Source organism: Nothoprocta perdicaria, unplaced genomic scaffold (assembly GCF_003342845.1).
Source record: "Nothoprocta perdicaria isolate Ctin4 unplaced genomic scaffold, notPer1 scaffold_4, whole genome shotgun sequence".
In the NCBI taxonomy this organism is placed as follows: domain Eukaryota; kingdom Metazoa; phylum Chordata; class Aves; order Tinamiformes; family Tinamidae; genus Nothoprocta; species Nothoprocta perdicaria.
This window is the reverse complement of record NW_020455643.1, coordinates 9,143,570-9,160,207: the sequence shown is the minus strand read 5'-3', so window position 1 is coordinate 9,160,207 and position 16,638 is coordinate 9,143,570. Positions and strand designations below refer to the sequence as shown.

At 44.5% G+C, this 16,638-nt stretch overlaps 1 protein-coding gene across 2 annotated transcripts in view; it reads left to right on the top strand.

The window, feature by feature from the left end:
* Positions 1–8,289: 8,289 nt before the first annotated feature.
* ARMC9 (armadillo repeat containing 9) overlaps positions 8,290–16,638 on the top strand; it is a 50,170-nt gene continuing 41,821 nt past the window's right edge. For both annotated transcript variants that reach the window (XM_026045271.1, XM_026045272.1), the window contains exons 1-6: positions 8,290–8,369; positions 9,662–9,787; positions 10,355–10,525; positions 11,306–11,461; positions 14,028–14,120; positions 15,274–15,298. In XM_026045271.1, coding sequence (XP_025901056.1) covers positions 8,319–8,369; positions 9,662–9,787; positions 10,355–10,525; positions 11,306–11,461; positions 14,028–14,120; positions 15,274–15,298 — 622 coding nt within the window. In that variant the 5' untranslated portion in view covers positions 8,290–8,318. The remainder of the gene's footprint in view (positions 8,370–9,661; positions 9,788–10,354; positions 10,526–11,305; positions 11,462–14,027; positions 14,121–15,273; positions 15,299–16,638) is intronic.

Genomic DNA, 16,638 nt, shown 5'->3' with positions numbered 1-16,638 from the left:
TTTTCAAATAAATATATTAAAAACTCTTGACAGAAAAGTTGCTGGTTTAAAAAACAAAATGAAAAAGAGAGGCCCGGCAGCCACCACTTCTTCTCAGCCCAGACCTTAGAAATTAGAACCAGTTTATCCCCAGACTTTGTTCTCCTCATCAGGTGGCTGCTCACTGGAGACCTGCATCCCTCTCCAGCAAGGCTATGACTCATCCTGCTGCTCACAGAATAGCTGGGATCTGTTCCTARCGCTGCTTTCTCAGGCTCAGCAAAGTCACCAACTCGGAGCTGGCCCCACCGCAGCGCTGATGCTGCAGCAAGGGCAGGTTTCTGCTTGCCAGCAACCAGCTTTCCTCCCACGTTACCTCAGTGTTGTTGACTTTGCATTGATGTTCCCCCTTGCACATCTGTGTATTTGTATGTCTGTGCAGGACTGACAGCAGGACTCTGGGTGTTGCGATGGGGAGATGAAGGCACAGGATCCCCTTGCTTTCTGTGTGTTCTCACCAGACACAAGCACAGCAGCTGATGTGGTAAGACAGCCAGAAATACATTGCAGACCCAGATGGGGTGAATCCAGATGTGCAAGTTGTTACACTGATGTGCATCAGTAACCAGGGGGGAGTTTAGAGACCGGAGTGTGGAAAGAGCAGCAGTCAGAAGGAAGGAATGTGGCTCAGGCGATGGATGTCTGACCAGCTGGGCCTTCCTTCACTGGTGGGACGGTGACGTGTCAACRGCTGCGTCACCAGCGAGACTTCAGGGCTGGCCAGCTGGAAACCAGCTTTTGGGCTATGCTGCATCACTTGAAACAGCWCTTGATGGAACATGGGTTTTATTATATGTCTGTGTGAGAGTATTTAGCGCCATGTGAACATACCCCAAGCTCATATGCATCTGGAAGAATGCAAGACAAATCTTGCATGTAGCAGCTGGGATTTTTTCTAGCAGATGGTTTGTTTTGGTGGGTGATACTACAGCACTAGAACAGACTGCCTTAGTACTCTGCAGAATTTAAGCTCTGCAGAACAGAAGCACTGGACTGAAAGCCAGTTCTGAGTCCAAGGCTTCAATTACAAGTCCCAGAAGTTGCAGTGTKGTCTCAGTAAGGGTGCTGGTGATAAGTTGCTGTTCTCAATGTGATCTAGATATGTCACTTGTGGAGCAAAGCTGTGAATGAACATGAATTGGCCACAAGCAACTTGCCTGTAGCTAATATTGGATATGAAGGTAATGACTGGTCCAACTTCAGGGTCATTAAAAGCAAGACTCGGTCTTGTGGTGCAAGAAAAAGAAACCAGCAGAGTATAAATAATACAAGACTTGTTAGCACTTTAATCCTTTTCAGTAGGTACATGTCCCTTGTTCCTGCATGTTTCTCTGATGTTGACCAGTGTGGTGTGATGTATTTCAGATAACTTGTTAACAAGTTGTGTCATCTTATATTGTGCAGAGATAAGGAGACTGGGAGAGCAAAGTCCAGCTTAGAGACTAAGATCTAAAGTCCTATATTGATGCCTCAACTATGCTGTGATGARCCTGCTATGATTCACAGGTGTTCTTGCCAAGACTTTATAATYGATATGTGAGGGTGGTTGGTATTTGGTGCATTCTCTGTGCCTGCTACAGTGTTAGTGGCAATCGGCATGAGCTGAGCAGCTCACACAGAGCCACGTACTGCCTGGGGCAACACCCAGAAGGTTTGATGCTTGTGCCGAAAGATTTTCCTTCGGCCTTAAGATCATTCCTGCCTCTGGTAGTGATCTTACCTGMAACTCCCTTTGCACAAGCAATGCAAAATCCTCTAATTACCCTGAACTKCTCTTGGAGGCACTATGTTTGGGACTGTGGTAAAGTTATGCCCTGGTAGATAGATTTTTTTTTTAAAGGAACTTTGGGTGGCTCTGAGGGAAAAATGCTCTGTGTGTTGGGGCGAAAGACCTGGGAGGGAAGCTGGGGAGCTGGCCTCTCTGCTCACACTCCCCTGGCTCTGTTTCATCTCCACTGTGTAAACGCAGGCGGGAACTGCGTGGTTTGGGAGTGACACTTGAGAGATCAGATGCAGGAAAACATCCGCTGTCCTGGCGCGCTCTCCACRTTGTGCAGCCTTTTTTCTGCTCAGGGAAATGTCAATCGCTACCTAGCAGCCTTGGCAAGAAGCTTAGGGAGGGCTGGAGTGGGCTGCAGGAGCACCCAGCTGGCAAAGCAAATCCATTAGCTGGGTGCCCTGGCAGTGTGAAGGAGAAAAGGTGACGTCTGCACCCCACCTCGGAACGGTTACCTCAGGCAACTTTTCCACAGCAAATTTTAAGACTTTTGGTGCAAAGCGATGTCATGCCTATAATATGATCCATTGRAAGAGGTTCTTTCCAGTCTCTGTGTATTTCTTTTTATTAGTAAGACTTATTGAGGGTGCTGCTCCATGACTGCCTCAGGGGTGACTTCCTGAAGTGCAGTCCCTTAAAGAATTGTATTTGGAAAATGACAATTTTGACTTCATAAAGTTGCTAGAAAGGCTGGGGAGGAACGGGGACAAAGAATGTAGGAAGATTCCATAAAAATCTCAAAAGAGGTAAATTATACCTCTAGAAAGTCGCTAGAATTTAATTCTGAGGAATGACCAGAAAACAGCTAGAAGTCTTTTAGAAATGCAGAAGACACTTCCAGGGCAAGACGTCCCAGGGATGGTCCTCATACAGCWGCTGTCATTGACTCACTGTTTCCCAATGTGTCTAACCATTGAGAAGGTCTGCTTCCTCATACTGCATTGGTGATAAGAGGTTTATTTGTGATTTTGGTAACATAATGAGGAGCATCTCCTGTGTCCTGCATGCAGCCATCCTGCCATCTTCAGCATGTTGACCAGCCTCGCCAGCTGCTCCCTGCTTCGTGGCCCTTYCCATGACACAGCCGATGCCAAGGACTCGCTTCCCACAGCTCCAGGCTCTCCAGTGCTGTGTCCATCCAAGTGAGATGGCATCTAGCAAGAGAAGCACCAACCAGTAATGCAAGCACCAGCTGGAGCTAGGGTAAAGTCTGCAGGGGTGGCTGCTCCTCTGCTCTAAGGTGTGGGGCTTGACTTGTTTGCCTGGGGGTCAATGTTGTGATGGGACCAGCTTTTAGTGTCATACTCAGGGGACAGAGGCAACCATCGGCTTCTTAATCCCAGCTTAGTGTCAGTGYGTGGGGAGCTTGGGAACTCTTTTTGCTCCTTTAAATAATGTTATTTAGAAACAGTGACTCATTGGTGCTGATTTCTTAGGAAGTGCCATTCTCCCGGTGTTTGCCAAGGGCTAATTAGGGCCAAATGCTCCTGGATTTGGCAGCGGGAGAGGCAGAGGAGGCAGGAAGCACATAACTGCCCCTCCTTACTAATGGGCCTTGTTCCCCTTAGCCCTGATGAAAAATAAATCACTTCAAAGGCCTGTCACTTCGATGGAGCCCAAGAGGACATCTGGACCTGACCTCCATCTCCCATTTTCACCAGTTAGCTCAGAGAAAAATGGACATCACGGTAGGGACAAAAGGTGGGTGTGGAGGGACTGGTTTGACCCTCCCGAGGTGAGGGAGCTGAGGGAAGGGGCTGCCCTGGCAGCCCGGCACTGACCGATGCTCCCCACATTGTCCTGCCGTCCAAGAGTGGTGCCGCCCTCCCTATCTCTCCCCTTCCTTCCAGGCCAGGCAGAGCCCTTCCTCCTCCTCGCTGCTTAATGTGCAGGTCGGTGCCGCCGATAACTGTGGCTGCACCGGCCATTTACCTCCCTCTATCCCGGGCACTGGCCATCCTCATCCCTGCGTCCCAGTCTGGCCAGGCCCTGGGCTCTTCCCCTGCTCTACCAGCACGGACAGTGACAGCTCCGAGCCAGCCTCAACCCCGCAGTGCTGCCATCATGGAGAAGTTGTGGAGCGCCGGGACCGCAGCTCTGGGCAAGGCCGGGGCCTGTGGCGCTGCCTTGTGCCCTCTGGTGGGACAAGAGCCCTTCACCCAAGGGTGCTGATGTGGCCCTTGGGGGTCTTCATGCACCAGGTGCCCTGCAGGGGCCTGTGGCGTGAAGCAAGAATCTTGTCTCCCTTAAGGAAGAGGGATTAGAAAGAGAGATAAGAAAGAGGGAAGAGGACTAGAACTCCCATAGTTTTTAGTGGAGCCCTACTCCGTGCCTCAGAGCTGGAGAAGCTGCCCCAGCCTCTGCTGCTCCATTTCAGCTTGGGGCTGGCTTGACTCGGCCCCTGAAATCCTGCTCCGCACGGGCCAGGAGCCCGGCTGGCGGCAGCCCAGGGCTGGGGTTTTGCTTGGACGTCTGCATTGCAGCTCCTGGCACTGGCTGCACRATGAAGGCCTTTTGGTGGTGGCCGTGAAGAAAAACACTGTGCGTGTGCCCACATCAGCTGCCTCTTCCAGCATTCCAGGGAATGAGGCAATTGGTATTACCCACATGTTATAGAGAGGTGACTTGAGACAAATCCTATTTGTACCAAAGTCTCTTTGGGGGCTCCAGGGCTCTTCTAAAGGGGGCCCGTGAAGCCACTGGAAATATGGAACCATGACCCCCAAATGTCCTGAACTCGACAGGTTCAGGATCCTGGGGCTTGATCGGAGGGCTGCTGCTGCCCTGCGTGTGCATGCAGAAACACACAAATACCTGTGTGTTTCTGTGAGGCCGCGGGTGACGTGGGACCCTCGCGGGACGTCCCAGGCTCATGGCCTGGATGGTGGCAGCAGCATCCCCGGACAAGGGTATAAATAGCCAGGCTGGTGACCCAGGGAAGAACTGCCACAGGGGTGAGGTTAGCTGTCAGCAGGAGTGATGGGCACTTTGTTCCTCCAGAGATAACCTGCAGAGGAAAAAGCGTGGAGCCACTTTTTCCCCTTCAAAGCGACGGAAAAAGACCTGAAATATTGGTGTAATGTCTTTGTTCTCTGCTTTATGGCAGCTCCGCCATTAAGTTGTTTTTCTCCATTTCTCATCAAGAACCAAGGTGGGTTAACCCTTAGTCCTCCCACCAGTATCTCTCAAAGGAGAGAGTAAAATACCTCCTGTAGGGCTGGATGCATTTTCTGTTTAACTTTCCACAGAAATCCTGCTTAGTTTTTGCATAAGCATGAAAACCTGGGGCCCTGGGATGAGCGAGAGGCAGCTGAAAATAATTTGGTGGAAACATCTGCATCAGAGACAGGAGTTCAGGGGCTCATTCGTATATGAAACCTGCTGCTTGTACCCACTGCAGGCCCAGGGGCTTTGCAGTTTGTCGCTACTTGATGGAGCAGATCATGGTTGGTCCGTGTTGGTGGCATGGGAGAGATTGCCATCAGATTGTGTCTGTGGCAGCATCAAAACTGTGCCCGTGTGACAAGAGGTGAGGCTGCTCAGGACCACTGATGGGATGGGCAATGTTTTTCCTGGAGATGAAGTTCTCTGCCATGTTGTTTCTGAGCCCACAGTTTCCTAGACTGTTTTCTCTCTCTTGCTTTTTTTTTTTTTTTTTTTTTTTTTATTATTTTTTTTTTTAATGGAGCATCTCTCCCTCTTCCCTCCTCCAGCTCCCTCATTTTTGGCAGGGCAGCCATGCTCTTATTGCCCGCCAAGTCTTCTTGCGAGTCCGTGTTTACCTTGGTTTGGGGCTGTCCACGCTTTACGACCCATTTCCTAGAAAAACGTGCATCAGAAAGCTCAGCTATGGCCCCCCTTCAATCTCAGGCGCTGAGCCACCTTCATCCCCCCCAGGGGCACCCTGTGAAGATGATGGTGGTGGGGAAGAAGGGCTGGCCTGGTTTCAACACGTGCGGGAGGACACGGCTGCGTTCAGCCATGGGTTACGCCACTGCCCTCCCATCTGAAACCAGGTTTAGGTCGTTGCGCACAAAAGGGGTGAGAAAAGGTTTAACTCACCCCTTCCATTCCTCCATCCCTCTCTTCCACCCCTCCTTTTTTTTTCCTGGCCATTTCTCTGGTCAGGGACTTTGCTTACAGGAAATCATTGGAGCCTGTGTGTGTATAAATAGCCTGGCCTGTGGCTGCTTGCTTATGGAATGGCTGGGAATAGGTGAAATCCACGGCTCGGCAGCATCTAGACAAGCCCCGTCTAACGGAGACAGAGCAGCCTTATGAAAGCCTGAGGCTGCAGAACACAGAGGTTTTGCAGTTTCGTTGCTCCAGCTCCCCTTGCAAAAGGTCCTGGGGTTACACGGCCCGGCTCTGCTGCAGGACTCGGGCTGCACTGTTAGGCAGGTCCAAGGGCGGGACGTTGGGCCAAGGGGACCCGTCTGCGCTCAGACCCAACCAACAACAACACACCAGCGGTGCAAAAACTCAAAGAACTTCTCGTTTATTTGTTGTCCTTCAGAAGTCATTCACTGAAAACTCAAACTAAAATCTCTTTTGGCAACTAAAGCCTGAAGTTTGACTAAGAAAACAACAGCATGTTTAAGCTTTGGAAAATGTTCCCCTCTTGCCTGTTTTTATTTTTAAATGCAATGACTTGGAAAGGTCAGAAAAGATTTTGATCTTTGCTAAATCTTCCATTCTGGCACTGAAAATAACGGGTTTTTCTGTTTTCTTTCTTTTTTCTTTTAAATCAAGCAACAGGTTACACTCAAGTCAGGTGGTGGGCACCTTTACCGACACAGCCCATGCTGCAGGAAAGAGTCAATCCCAGTCCAAGGGGACACGGTTGGGTCCCCCTCTTTTGGAGTAGCCTAAAGAACAGATAAAGTCTAAAATGGTAAAACTCTATGCGATGAGTTTTGAAGTATATAAAGTTTTATATTGTGAAGTCTCTATAGAAGCATATGAAACAGAAGAAACCTTCTGCTATATAGCTTATATCTAGTCTTTGTACAATAAATGTTTTGTGTGTGTCAGCACAAATGTAGATTCTATAAGTGTAAAGGCCTGTAACTGATAGACAAATCCCCAAATCAAAGACATCTCAGTTATCAGTGGTCCCTTATTGACCTTTTAATGATGCTTTACAGTAACTGCAGCACTGATGTGGATATTGGTCGTCACAGTACTAGCGAGCAATAAGCACACATCTGCTTAATGACTAAAATATAAATTCCCCAGATGTCTTCAGGAATCCCCTCAGCTTTCTGGGATTTTTTCATGGTTTCTTGGAATTTTCCATTCGCTTTGTAAGAATTGACCAGTGTTTTCTAAAGGATATTGTGGTGCTTTCTAAGAATTTCACAGTACTTTCACACAATTTCAACATGCTTTCTATGAATTTTGATGGGACCTTGGATGAGATTCAGAGGAACTGGATTTCAGGAATTGCTGACTGGTAAGCTTTAATTTACCAGTTGTGAGTGCTGGGATAAGGAAAGAGCGTGAGAAGGAATCACTGCGTTTTCTCCATTTTTCTTTCAAAAGTTCCTACCCTGTCAAGATTTTTTAAACGGAGATTTTCACCTCCCAAGTGCATTGATGAGAGGAATGAGACGTTTTGAAGGGTCTTTGGCACAGCCATTAGTGAAGCAATCTCTTCCTAGTGTCTTTTTCTCCATCGTGTGAGAACCAAGTAGTGAAAAATGGGCAATTTAGCACAGGGCAGAACCCTTCAGCTGCTCGGTGAGACCAGCTTTGGGGGTKTGTGTGATATGCAAGTTATTTCTACAGAGCCCGTGCACTTCACAGATTGCAGYGCAGGGCTCAGCGACGTCCCTTGAGACGCTGCATTGCTGCGCAGTCACAAGCTGCGTTTCAGAGCGCAGGAAAGCTGCGGGCAGCTTTTTAAGCAATTTCTGGGCTGCTCGGGAGGAAAACGGCTGCAAAAATACGGGGTAGGATCACTGGTAACTCTGAAAAAGGAGTTTCGCCCCAAGGAGGACACGGAACAACCAATCCYTAAGCGCAGGGCCCGACGCTGCTCCCGCCGACATGTTGGAACMCCCGCRCCTTCCCCCCCGCCTCCCCGCCCGCGGCTGCGGCGTCGCCCGCCGGCGCCTAGGGGGCGCTGTGCCTCGCGCACCGCCCCGCCTCCGGCCTGCGATTGGCCGTGGGGAGTCACGTGCGGCGCGGGGAGCGGGGCTGCGGTTGCCAAGGCGACGGGAGGAGCCGGGGGCCGCGGGGCAGGTAGGCCGCGGGGCAGGTAGGCCGCGCCCGGGCCCGCCGCGCCCGCAGGAGGGTCCCCGGGGAGGGGGGAGATCCCGGAGGGACCCGCCGCGCCGGGCGGAGCCCCGGAGCCCGCAGGGAGGCGGGCGGGGGGACCCGTCTGCCTCTCAGCGGTGGCGGCGAGCGATGGGCTGGGGGCAGGCGGCGCAGCGCGCCCCTCTTGACCCGTTCCCGCTTGCAGGTTTCCAGCGATGAGGCTCCGCAGAGGCTCCTAGCGATGGGGGATGTCCTGGCGTATGAAGCTGAGTTGCTCGGACTAGTGAGAGAGGTTGGTCCTCCCCCCCTTTTTTTTTTTAACTTATGAAATAAGCTAGGTGGAGCCTCATAGTGTTAGTATTACAGAATTAGATGTGGTAACTGTGATCTAAATTCTTTAGTTGCTTAATKAACACATTATTTGTTGCTCCTGGACGTGGTGCTGACTTCTGCCCGGCATGCTCTGTAAATTCAAACTACTCCACCTCTGTCGAAGGCAGCCAACAGACAACCGCTAAATCGGTCTAGAATTACCTGTCGTTCTTGTAAATGAGGCTCTGTTAAATGGGAACAGGTAACTTGATCCACAGAGAGCTGTAGTGCTCAGGTCTGACCTGTGATACCCTCTGACCAGGTTTAGCTGCATGAAATCACAGAGGCCTCTAGTGCCCTTGCTAATTAAGCCCATACTAAAGTCCTGAGACCACCAACGTGCAAGGTTTAAGGTCAAAGCAGGGTTGTCTRAGTAGGTGCTTCTCTACCATTACTGGCCATAAGAGGTAGGATCAGAAGTTATTTTACAGTAGGAAAATAACTCCATAAAAAAGACTTTGGGAAGCAAGATTTAAAAGAGTTAAACATCTCTACTAGTCTGTGCTCCTGCCTTTCAGATAAACTGGCTAAAACAGGCCATGTATATGATATGGAGCAAGAACACAAGCTGTGACGTGCCTGCTGTTTGATAGTGCTTGTTCCTTTGGTCAGCTCGTGTTCACAGCCCGGCTTAGGGCCTTAAGAGCAAAGCAACATGTAATTTAGTAGTTGTAAGTGGTGGGAGGGAGAGAGAGGACTGTTCATCTCTTTGCTAAAGATCAACACTTGATTTGCTAGTTGTCAATTTGTCTTGCTTAGACACGTTTAGCTATTATGAGTGATGTTATTTAGAGCTGAAACAGCGTGTTTTAGAGATGATGGCAGTATGTTCCTTATGAATTCTGCCGTCTGAGAACAGTGTTTACAAGGAAGTTATTTGCTTGTTTCTTCAACTAAGATGTTGCATTAATAGATTCTAAACCCTTTTATTTTTTGACTGATAAAGTTAACGGATAAATCAGGGAACATTGTTCCTGCAGATTGTCAGTATTATTGTCTAGGGTGTAGGAGAGACCTCAATTGAGACACAAGGTTTTCTTACTGCATGAGATGTCAGTTCCTAGTGTATTTCTGCTCAGTCTTTGGTATTTACAGATTGTGTAACACAGACACTTCAAAGGACTCTGGTGATTCATGGGTCACTCTTGAAAACATTATTAATCTAAATGCTATATTAATCTAAAAAATTATTCTCCTCTCCTTTTCTTGTAGTATTTGGATTTTGCTGAATTCGAAGAAACAGTGAAAGTGTTTGTGAAGGAATGTAAGGTAAAAGGGAAGCCACTGCCTAAATCAACAGGTGCTTCCCTGAGAGATTCAAAAACTTTGACTGTTCAGGTAATACCATTGGCACTTATTTTAAGGAATTAATTTTAAGTAATTAATAGTCAGAACTGTCCACTTACCACCTTTTGGTTTATTATAGCAGTTGAGATTATTTTAAGTWTCTGAAATGATTCTTAATGTTTTGACTGCTAGCAGTCTGCTTTCAGTGCTGGAATATTTTTTATACAGAACCCTACTCCTTTTGAACGTGAAGAAATAGATTTAGTTCACACTATTTTAGCTTGCTATACGTTGACAAGGCTGATTTTTTCAGACGCTGTAGGCACTCATTTTTCCTTATAGCATCATGGACTCCGACACTCATTAGACATGCCTGCAAATTTAGGCTTTGCTCCWTGCATTGATGGCAAATTCAGACTCTGAAATAGATTAAAAACACATAGAAAAAGAATATTTCGGTGGCACTTGAATGATAAGAGGTTTTGGATTAAACTTTAATTGAAGGCCTTCAGATAGCTCTTGAATTCTTCACACTAACGCACTGCTAAAAATCATAGCTCATTTGTGTTCTATTTTTTGTTTATTTTTTTTTCCCCCGRATGCTTTTCCCTTCTGCAGAAAGATCTGCTGACAGCATTTGAAAATGGAGAGCAGAAAGTTTTCTTCCRCCTTTGGAAGGAGCAGATACCGTCTGCAGTTCGAGACAGCGAGCCGGTTGCTCAGAAACTGGAGTTTTATCTCCACATACACTTTGCCACCTACCTCTTGAAACACTCTGTGGGAAAGCCTGTAAGTTTACTTTACAGTTTGAATTTAACATTGCTATTGTTTATTTACTTCATGTGCTTGACGTGGATGAAGATCCTTGGTAGGAATTCCCAGAATTCACATCCAGTCTTTGGGCAGCAGTCTGCATTTTGGATGAAAGCAGGCCCTTRTATTGTGAAGTGCAGCATTGAAATTCATAAGTTTCCTTCTTTGGACCTCTAGAAACGCTTTCTTACTCACATCTGCATGTTGATGCGTTCACCACCCTTAATGATATTCTGTAGGATATTCTTAAAACGTTTCTGTTTTTAGTTTGGACGCAAATCATTTGTTGAGAACCAACTGTTTCTGATAAAATGGGGAAGTTGAATTTTGACCCACTCACTGTACCAAATTTGAAGGTATCATTCTAAATGGTCATAAAACAAAATTTCCATTATATGTGGCTGGGATATCTTAGGTAATACATTTATGAAGAAGAGACATTTAAGCAGTCTGAAGCCATCATATCTGCCAGGCTCCTGCTTTACTCCTGCTTTGCTCCTGTCAGCCATTGCAGAAGTGCTTGGATACCCTCAMTGTGTGTTTTCCAGCTCCTGACTATGGTGCACTATTGCACTAGGATGCAATACTTTCTCAYTGAATGAAAGTTGCTTCTTAGGTTGGCTGTGTTACTTAGATTACAATTATTCKGAGATTTCACACTTAAAAATAATGCTGGGTTTAGATCTCCGATTGATCAGCCGTATTGTGCATTCAGAGCAGTTGTGTTTAAGATAAATGTGTTGCTTTATTTCCCAGGACAAAGCTGAGCTTGAGGAAAGGATTTCACACTTTAAAACATACCTAGAAACAAAAGGAGCTGCACTTAGTCAGACAACAGAGTTTCTTCCCTTCTATGCTTTGCCSTTTGTTCCTAATCCCACGGTACACCCTTCATTTAAAGAACTTTTCCAGGTAAGTATATATATGTATTTTGCAGATTTTTTTTTTTTTTATGGTTTTAGTTTTTTTCTCGCTGGGTAATTGATATTGAATGATGTTTAGTTTAGTAATGGCTTTTATTGTTTCCTTTAACAGAGAATGTACAATCATAAAATAATATATCTTCTATAAGGAAAAGTTCTAGGAGTGCTATCAGTAACGGAGTACTGGCTTAAATATATCGTATTGTGCCATAAATGCTATGCTGTCTGTATGTTCTCCCCTCCTTCCTTTCAACACCACCCTGAAAGATGCATCCTTCTCGGAATCACAGGTGCACTTGTTTATATTTCTGCTGCTTTAAGATTGTTGCCCAAGTTGCCACATATATTTTTATGTATTGCTGAATTAAAATACAATAGCTAGGCATAAGAAACTGAAGTGTTGCATTTCATGTGGAAGAATTGCTTGAATTTATAAATAATCCTCCTGTAACAGGTAAAGAAAATGTAATTATCTCAATTAAGATAACAAATTCTTGTTTTCTGCATTCTCAGAGACTGAGTGTGTGATTGTGCAGATGCTCTTTGCAGCAGTGGTTTGAAATTCCAAAATATCAGTGAGAATTTTTGTGGGGAGGCTACTGCCACTATCCACCCTGCTGAAAGCTTATTGCTGTAGTTTAAAACCACGCCTTAACTTTTTGGTTACACTGAAAACATCTGTTTGTGCAGCTGTGCTTGGACTGCATCAGGGAACTGATCATATGCTTTACTGCATATGAAAGGGKCTTATATATGTGTACATACTCCAGTGAACATATTTGTACACACAGATTTGTTTGTAAAAGTATGTAAATTATTATATAAAATATTTTGCAGGATTATATGCTTATGTGCTTCACTGCCCTACCACATGAGCAGTTGTGATGGTTCATGTGAGCAGCTGTGGACAGTCACTGTGGCGGGAGGGAGATCTCCTTTGTCTGCGTTGCTGCCAAGTGCTTTTTGACATCAAATGAAGGCTTAAGTGATACTTACCCTGGGGTTGACTTTAGRCGTACCAGCTGATGAGGAGCTCCAGTTAACACCAAAAAAGGCATATACTGCCATTTTCCTTTGGGACTAGTTATAAATAATGAGGCGTGTTGGTTGATCTCAGAGACAGGACATGAATATGCTTTTTTTTTTTTTAATTATACTTAGCAGCTTTTCTTTCTGAATGCCTTGTCTTTGACAAGACTGTCAGGTTTATTCATAGTAACTCAGTATCGAAGCTTTCAGTCTAGTCACTCGTTTTCTTGTGGGAACTGTACAACTTGAATCCCCCTTAGTCTTGGAGCACAGATTGTTTTGTGAGTGGGAAAGAACAGCAGTAGGTCACTAATCTACTAAGCAATGTACTTGCAGGGTTTGTTTGTTTATTTGTGTTTGTTTTTTCCTTGGATGTCTGCTGCTTTGTACAGCAAAGGAGTTTTTTATTTAATATATCTTATATATTGGGTTGTTTATTTAATATATCTTGTAAAAATAGGATAGGCTCCTTTCTTTAAAAATTGTGGTTCCTGTGGTAATATGCAGTGGACTGTTATGTACCATGTAAATGTATACTGAACTGATGAATATGGCAAATGTAATCCCATATGCTCTCCAATGTGGTAAAAGATTGGCAAATTTGAGTTGTAAGAAGAGCTTGCAACATGCATGCTTARCTACATACCTATGTATGTGTTTGTGTGTACAGGTGTGTATGTATAAAATCATGTGTATACACACACAGAGCAGCAGATTCAGGAAGCTCTTGCGTGTAAAAAAATACTACTTTTTCACCTGCTGGCTAGTTTTCCATCAAATGGAAACCAGTTTAAATGAAGGTCTGAAGAAGAAATGAGTAAATGGAGTGCTTCTTAGATGTATTTTTTTTTTTGTAACAGTGTTTTCTCATGTTTAACAGACAATTTATGTCAGACAGAGAGGAAGATAAGATTTCAGGTACCGGGTGATACGTCAGTTCATTTTTCATATGTGAATTGTTTTCTTCTCTAAATCCATTTTAGAAGTGTTTTACACTGACCACTGATGTCGTATCATGACCTTCACAATAGTTTTTGACAAAATGTAGAAGTTCCAGATCTCATCAAGAAAAGATTAATATATTAAAAAAAAAAAGAAATGAAGAATGGAAGATATTTTTTTGTGCTCTGTTAAAGAAAGTGAATTTATATTCATCTTTTTATTTTCTACTCAACTTGCTTATATTTTAAAAGTACTTATAACTTAAAGGCAATTTGTTGCATGTGCCTACAAGACACCAACACTAGTCTGATAGGATTACTTAGAATAGCAGTTTTACATTGCAGTAATGTTACATCATGTTCTTAGAGCTCYTGTCCAGGAATAATATGAAATTCACTTCTAATTTCTCTATGTGTCTGAGTAGTTAGTACCCATATTCACTTCAGTAGTGGTGAAGAATAATCTTTTCACTGCTGTTGGCCACTTTATTTACCAGTGGGGAAGGTTGCTGTGATCCAAATAGTACTGTCAACATAAGTGTACATATTTGGTGCTCAGCTGTCAGCTTTGTTTTTCCTTTCAAGGATTCTTGGACATTGGATTTAAGGACAAGATTGGAAAAGTTCCTGTCTCTGACTCTCAAAGCCAACCAGACGCCCAGGCTTCTCACTGTATTTGTATCCTTTTGAAAAAACACTTTAAGGTTATTAAAATTATTTTAAAGGGGCACTATAACTTATTGGAAGTGGGTGCTGCTAGAATTTATTGCAGAATTGTGGTAATGTTATTGCATTACGTTTTTAGAGTAGGAAATCGCGTTTGCAGTCCACATTCAGAAAAGCTATTTGAATAAGTTGTTTCAATGTATATATGCATGGGAACTCTCATATTTATTATATAGCCATTCCCTTTATTCCCTTGCATAAAGTATAGGATACCCAAAGGCAGCATCCTGACCCAACTTCTTTCTTAGCATTTGTAAAATTGTTAGTCTTTTCAATTAGCTATTTCAGGGACTAGCAGGACTTTTTCCAGGACTTTCAAGCATCATAGAAATTATTGTTTTACTAAGAGCTGTGCTTCAGACTTTATTTTCTTCTAAAAATGTTGTTTAAAAACGCTCTTTTTCCAGGCCTAACTGTGGAGTATCTAGCTGTGTGACAAGATTGCCTTCTCCATTTTTGGTCAGTACAGTTAAGGCAAGGCAGGGAGGACTAAGCTGGAGACTCTGCGTCTTTTTTTTTTTTTTTCTTCTTTTTTTGTTATCTTTTTGGTTTGAGGTGTAAATGTTATTTTCTCCTCCATTCTTGATGATTTGCTAGGGAGTAAGTGAGCAAAAGTGACTACATTTACTCCTATGTTATGGTCTTTGGTGTGGCAATCTGGCATAGAAGACTTGAAGAAAAATTCTGTCTTCTTATTCCTGCCTTTTAATGGAATCATGGACTGGATCCAGACCGAGTCCTCTGTATTTGTTTGTTATAAGGTGCCCTAATCTATTTGCATGTTTTTACGTTTAGGGTGACCGTGTCTTATATGTCAAGACCAGGACTGAATTAAATATCTTCAGAGGCCGAAAAAAAAAGGTCTTAGGTCTTCCTGAAAACATTCTGTACTTGGCTATGTGCCTTATGAGGTTTTTTTTTTTTCTTTTTTCCTTTATTTTTGGATTTCTGTGAAGCATCAGATAGTGACTGCTCTCTGTGACAGTAGAGAAGTTTCGCGTGGTTGGGTTTCCCAAGTGCTTGAGTTTCTTGGTCTGTGTATATGGCAGGAAACACTTACTGAAAGGACATGTTTTCCTGAATTGCTCCTTGCCTCCTACAACAGAAAGAGAATGGACAGTGCAACAAAGGTGAGCGTTGGGGTGTGGAAAGGGTGTCCCTTATGATCAGTAGGTTGTTAGGGGCTATAGCTAAGGGGAAGGTAGACCTAAGCTGAAAGGGAYACTAGAAATGATTTCAAAGGACTTTTTGCCATGCAAGTTCCTTGTCTTAGTAATAGTTATTGCTAAGTTGATGGAGTTAATAGGAGGAAGTCAAGAACAAAAAGGTAGAAGGCTGCGGAGGTTTAGGAGATGTATCATGCGTCTTCAGTATGTTGTAGCATCTTCATTTGGCAATGTACCAGCTTTACTGTATGTCTGGTTCCTAAACCAGAAGGTTAGTCCTGTGCCCTTCRTTCTCCTTTCTCTCTCTCTCTGCAAATGAATAATGATTCTGGCAGGCCATAGGCTTAGTGCTTTTTTTTTTTTTTCTCCCTCACTCTGTATAGGCTTAGCATTTATAAGCTGGTTGTGGAAGTCTTTTGTCCATGCTGGGAGCTATACCTGGGATAGAGAAGGGGTGAGAAACAACCAAATGTCTCACATTCCTCTGTGTTTCCTTCAAGGCGGCAGTTTGATCACTGCTGCAAGCTGACTTAGATGCGAATCACCTCTGAAAGCCTCTCCCTATTCCCCTATCCTGACCCAGACTGCAATAATTCAGCATTTTAAGCCAGCAAGGAAATGATTTTACCTGGAGTGGTGGCTCCCTCATCTGGCCACCCAAATGCTGCTGTTGATTTATGAGGATCAGGCAGGAGTCCTCAGAGCAGGAATAGGGCCGTGTGCGACCTCCTCTGTCAGCAGTTGGCTTCTTGTGTCACCAGGAGCTTTATCAACGGTCTCGTTAGCAGTCTGTTTTGGTGGATTCGATCAGGACCCGTGGCTTGACACAACCTCTGTAATTTCCATCAGAGTTTTTGGCTCCCTCCTGGAAAGCCTAAGAACAAAATCATTAGAATGGCTTGACTTGCACTTTGATGCTAAGCCTAAGTCACAAGTCCTGCAGAGGCCCAGTAATGTGGTTAATAACAAAYGCTCAAAAGGATTCCCTTTGAAAGGGGAGCAGCCTGTGTTAGTAAAATATTTGTCTAGATTTTTATACACAAAATTTTGAAAGATTATTCAGAAATTTTGAATAGTGTTATTCTGGCATTTTTATGTCTTTATATCCATATGTTTATTACTTTATGAAGCAATTTGTCAGAAAATAACTTTTCAGACAGTTATTTGTCAGATATTTGTGTATAATCAGCACATCACCTGTAATCTAATTGGATTGCTGTTGCAGAAGGAAACTTGGGAAGGCTCTGCCAGATAAGCCACGAGGCTTATACACTATTTTCACTCTCTGATTTTTACTTGCATGG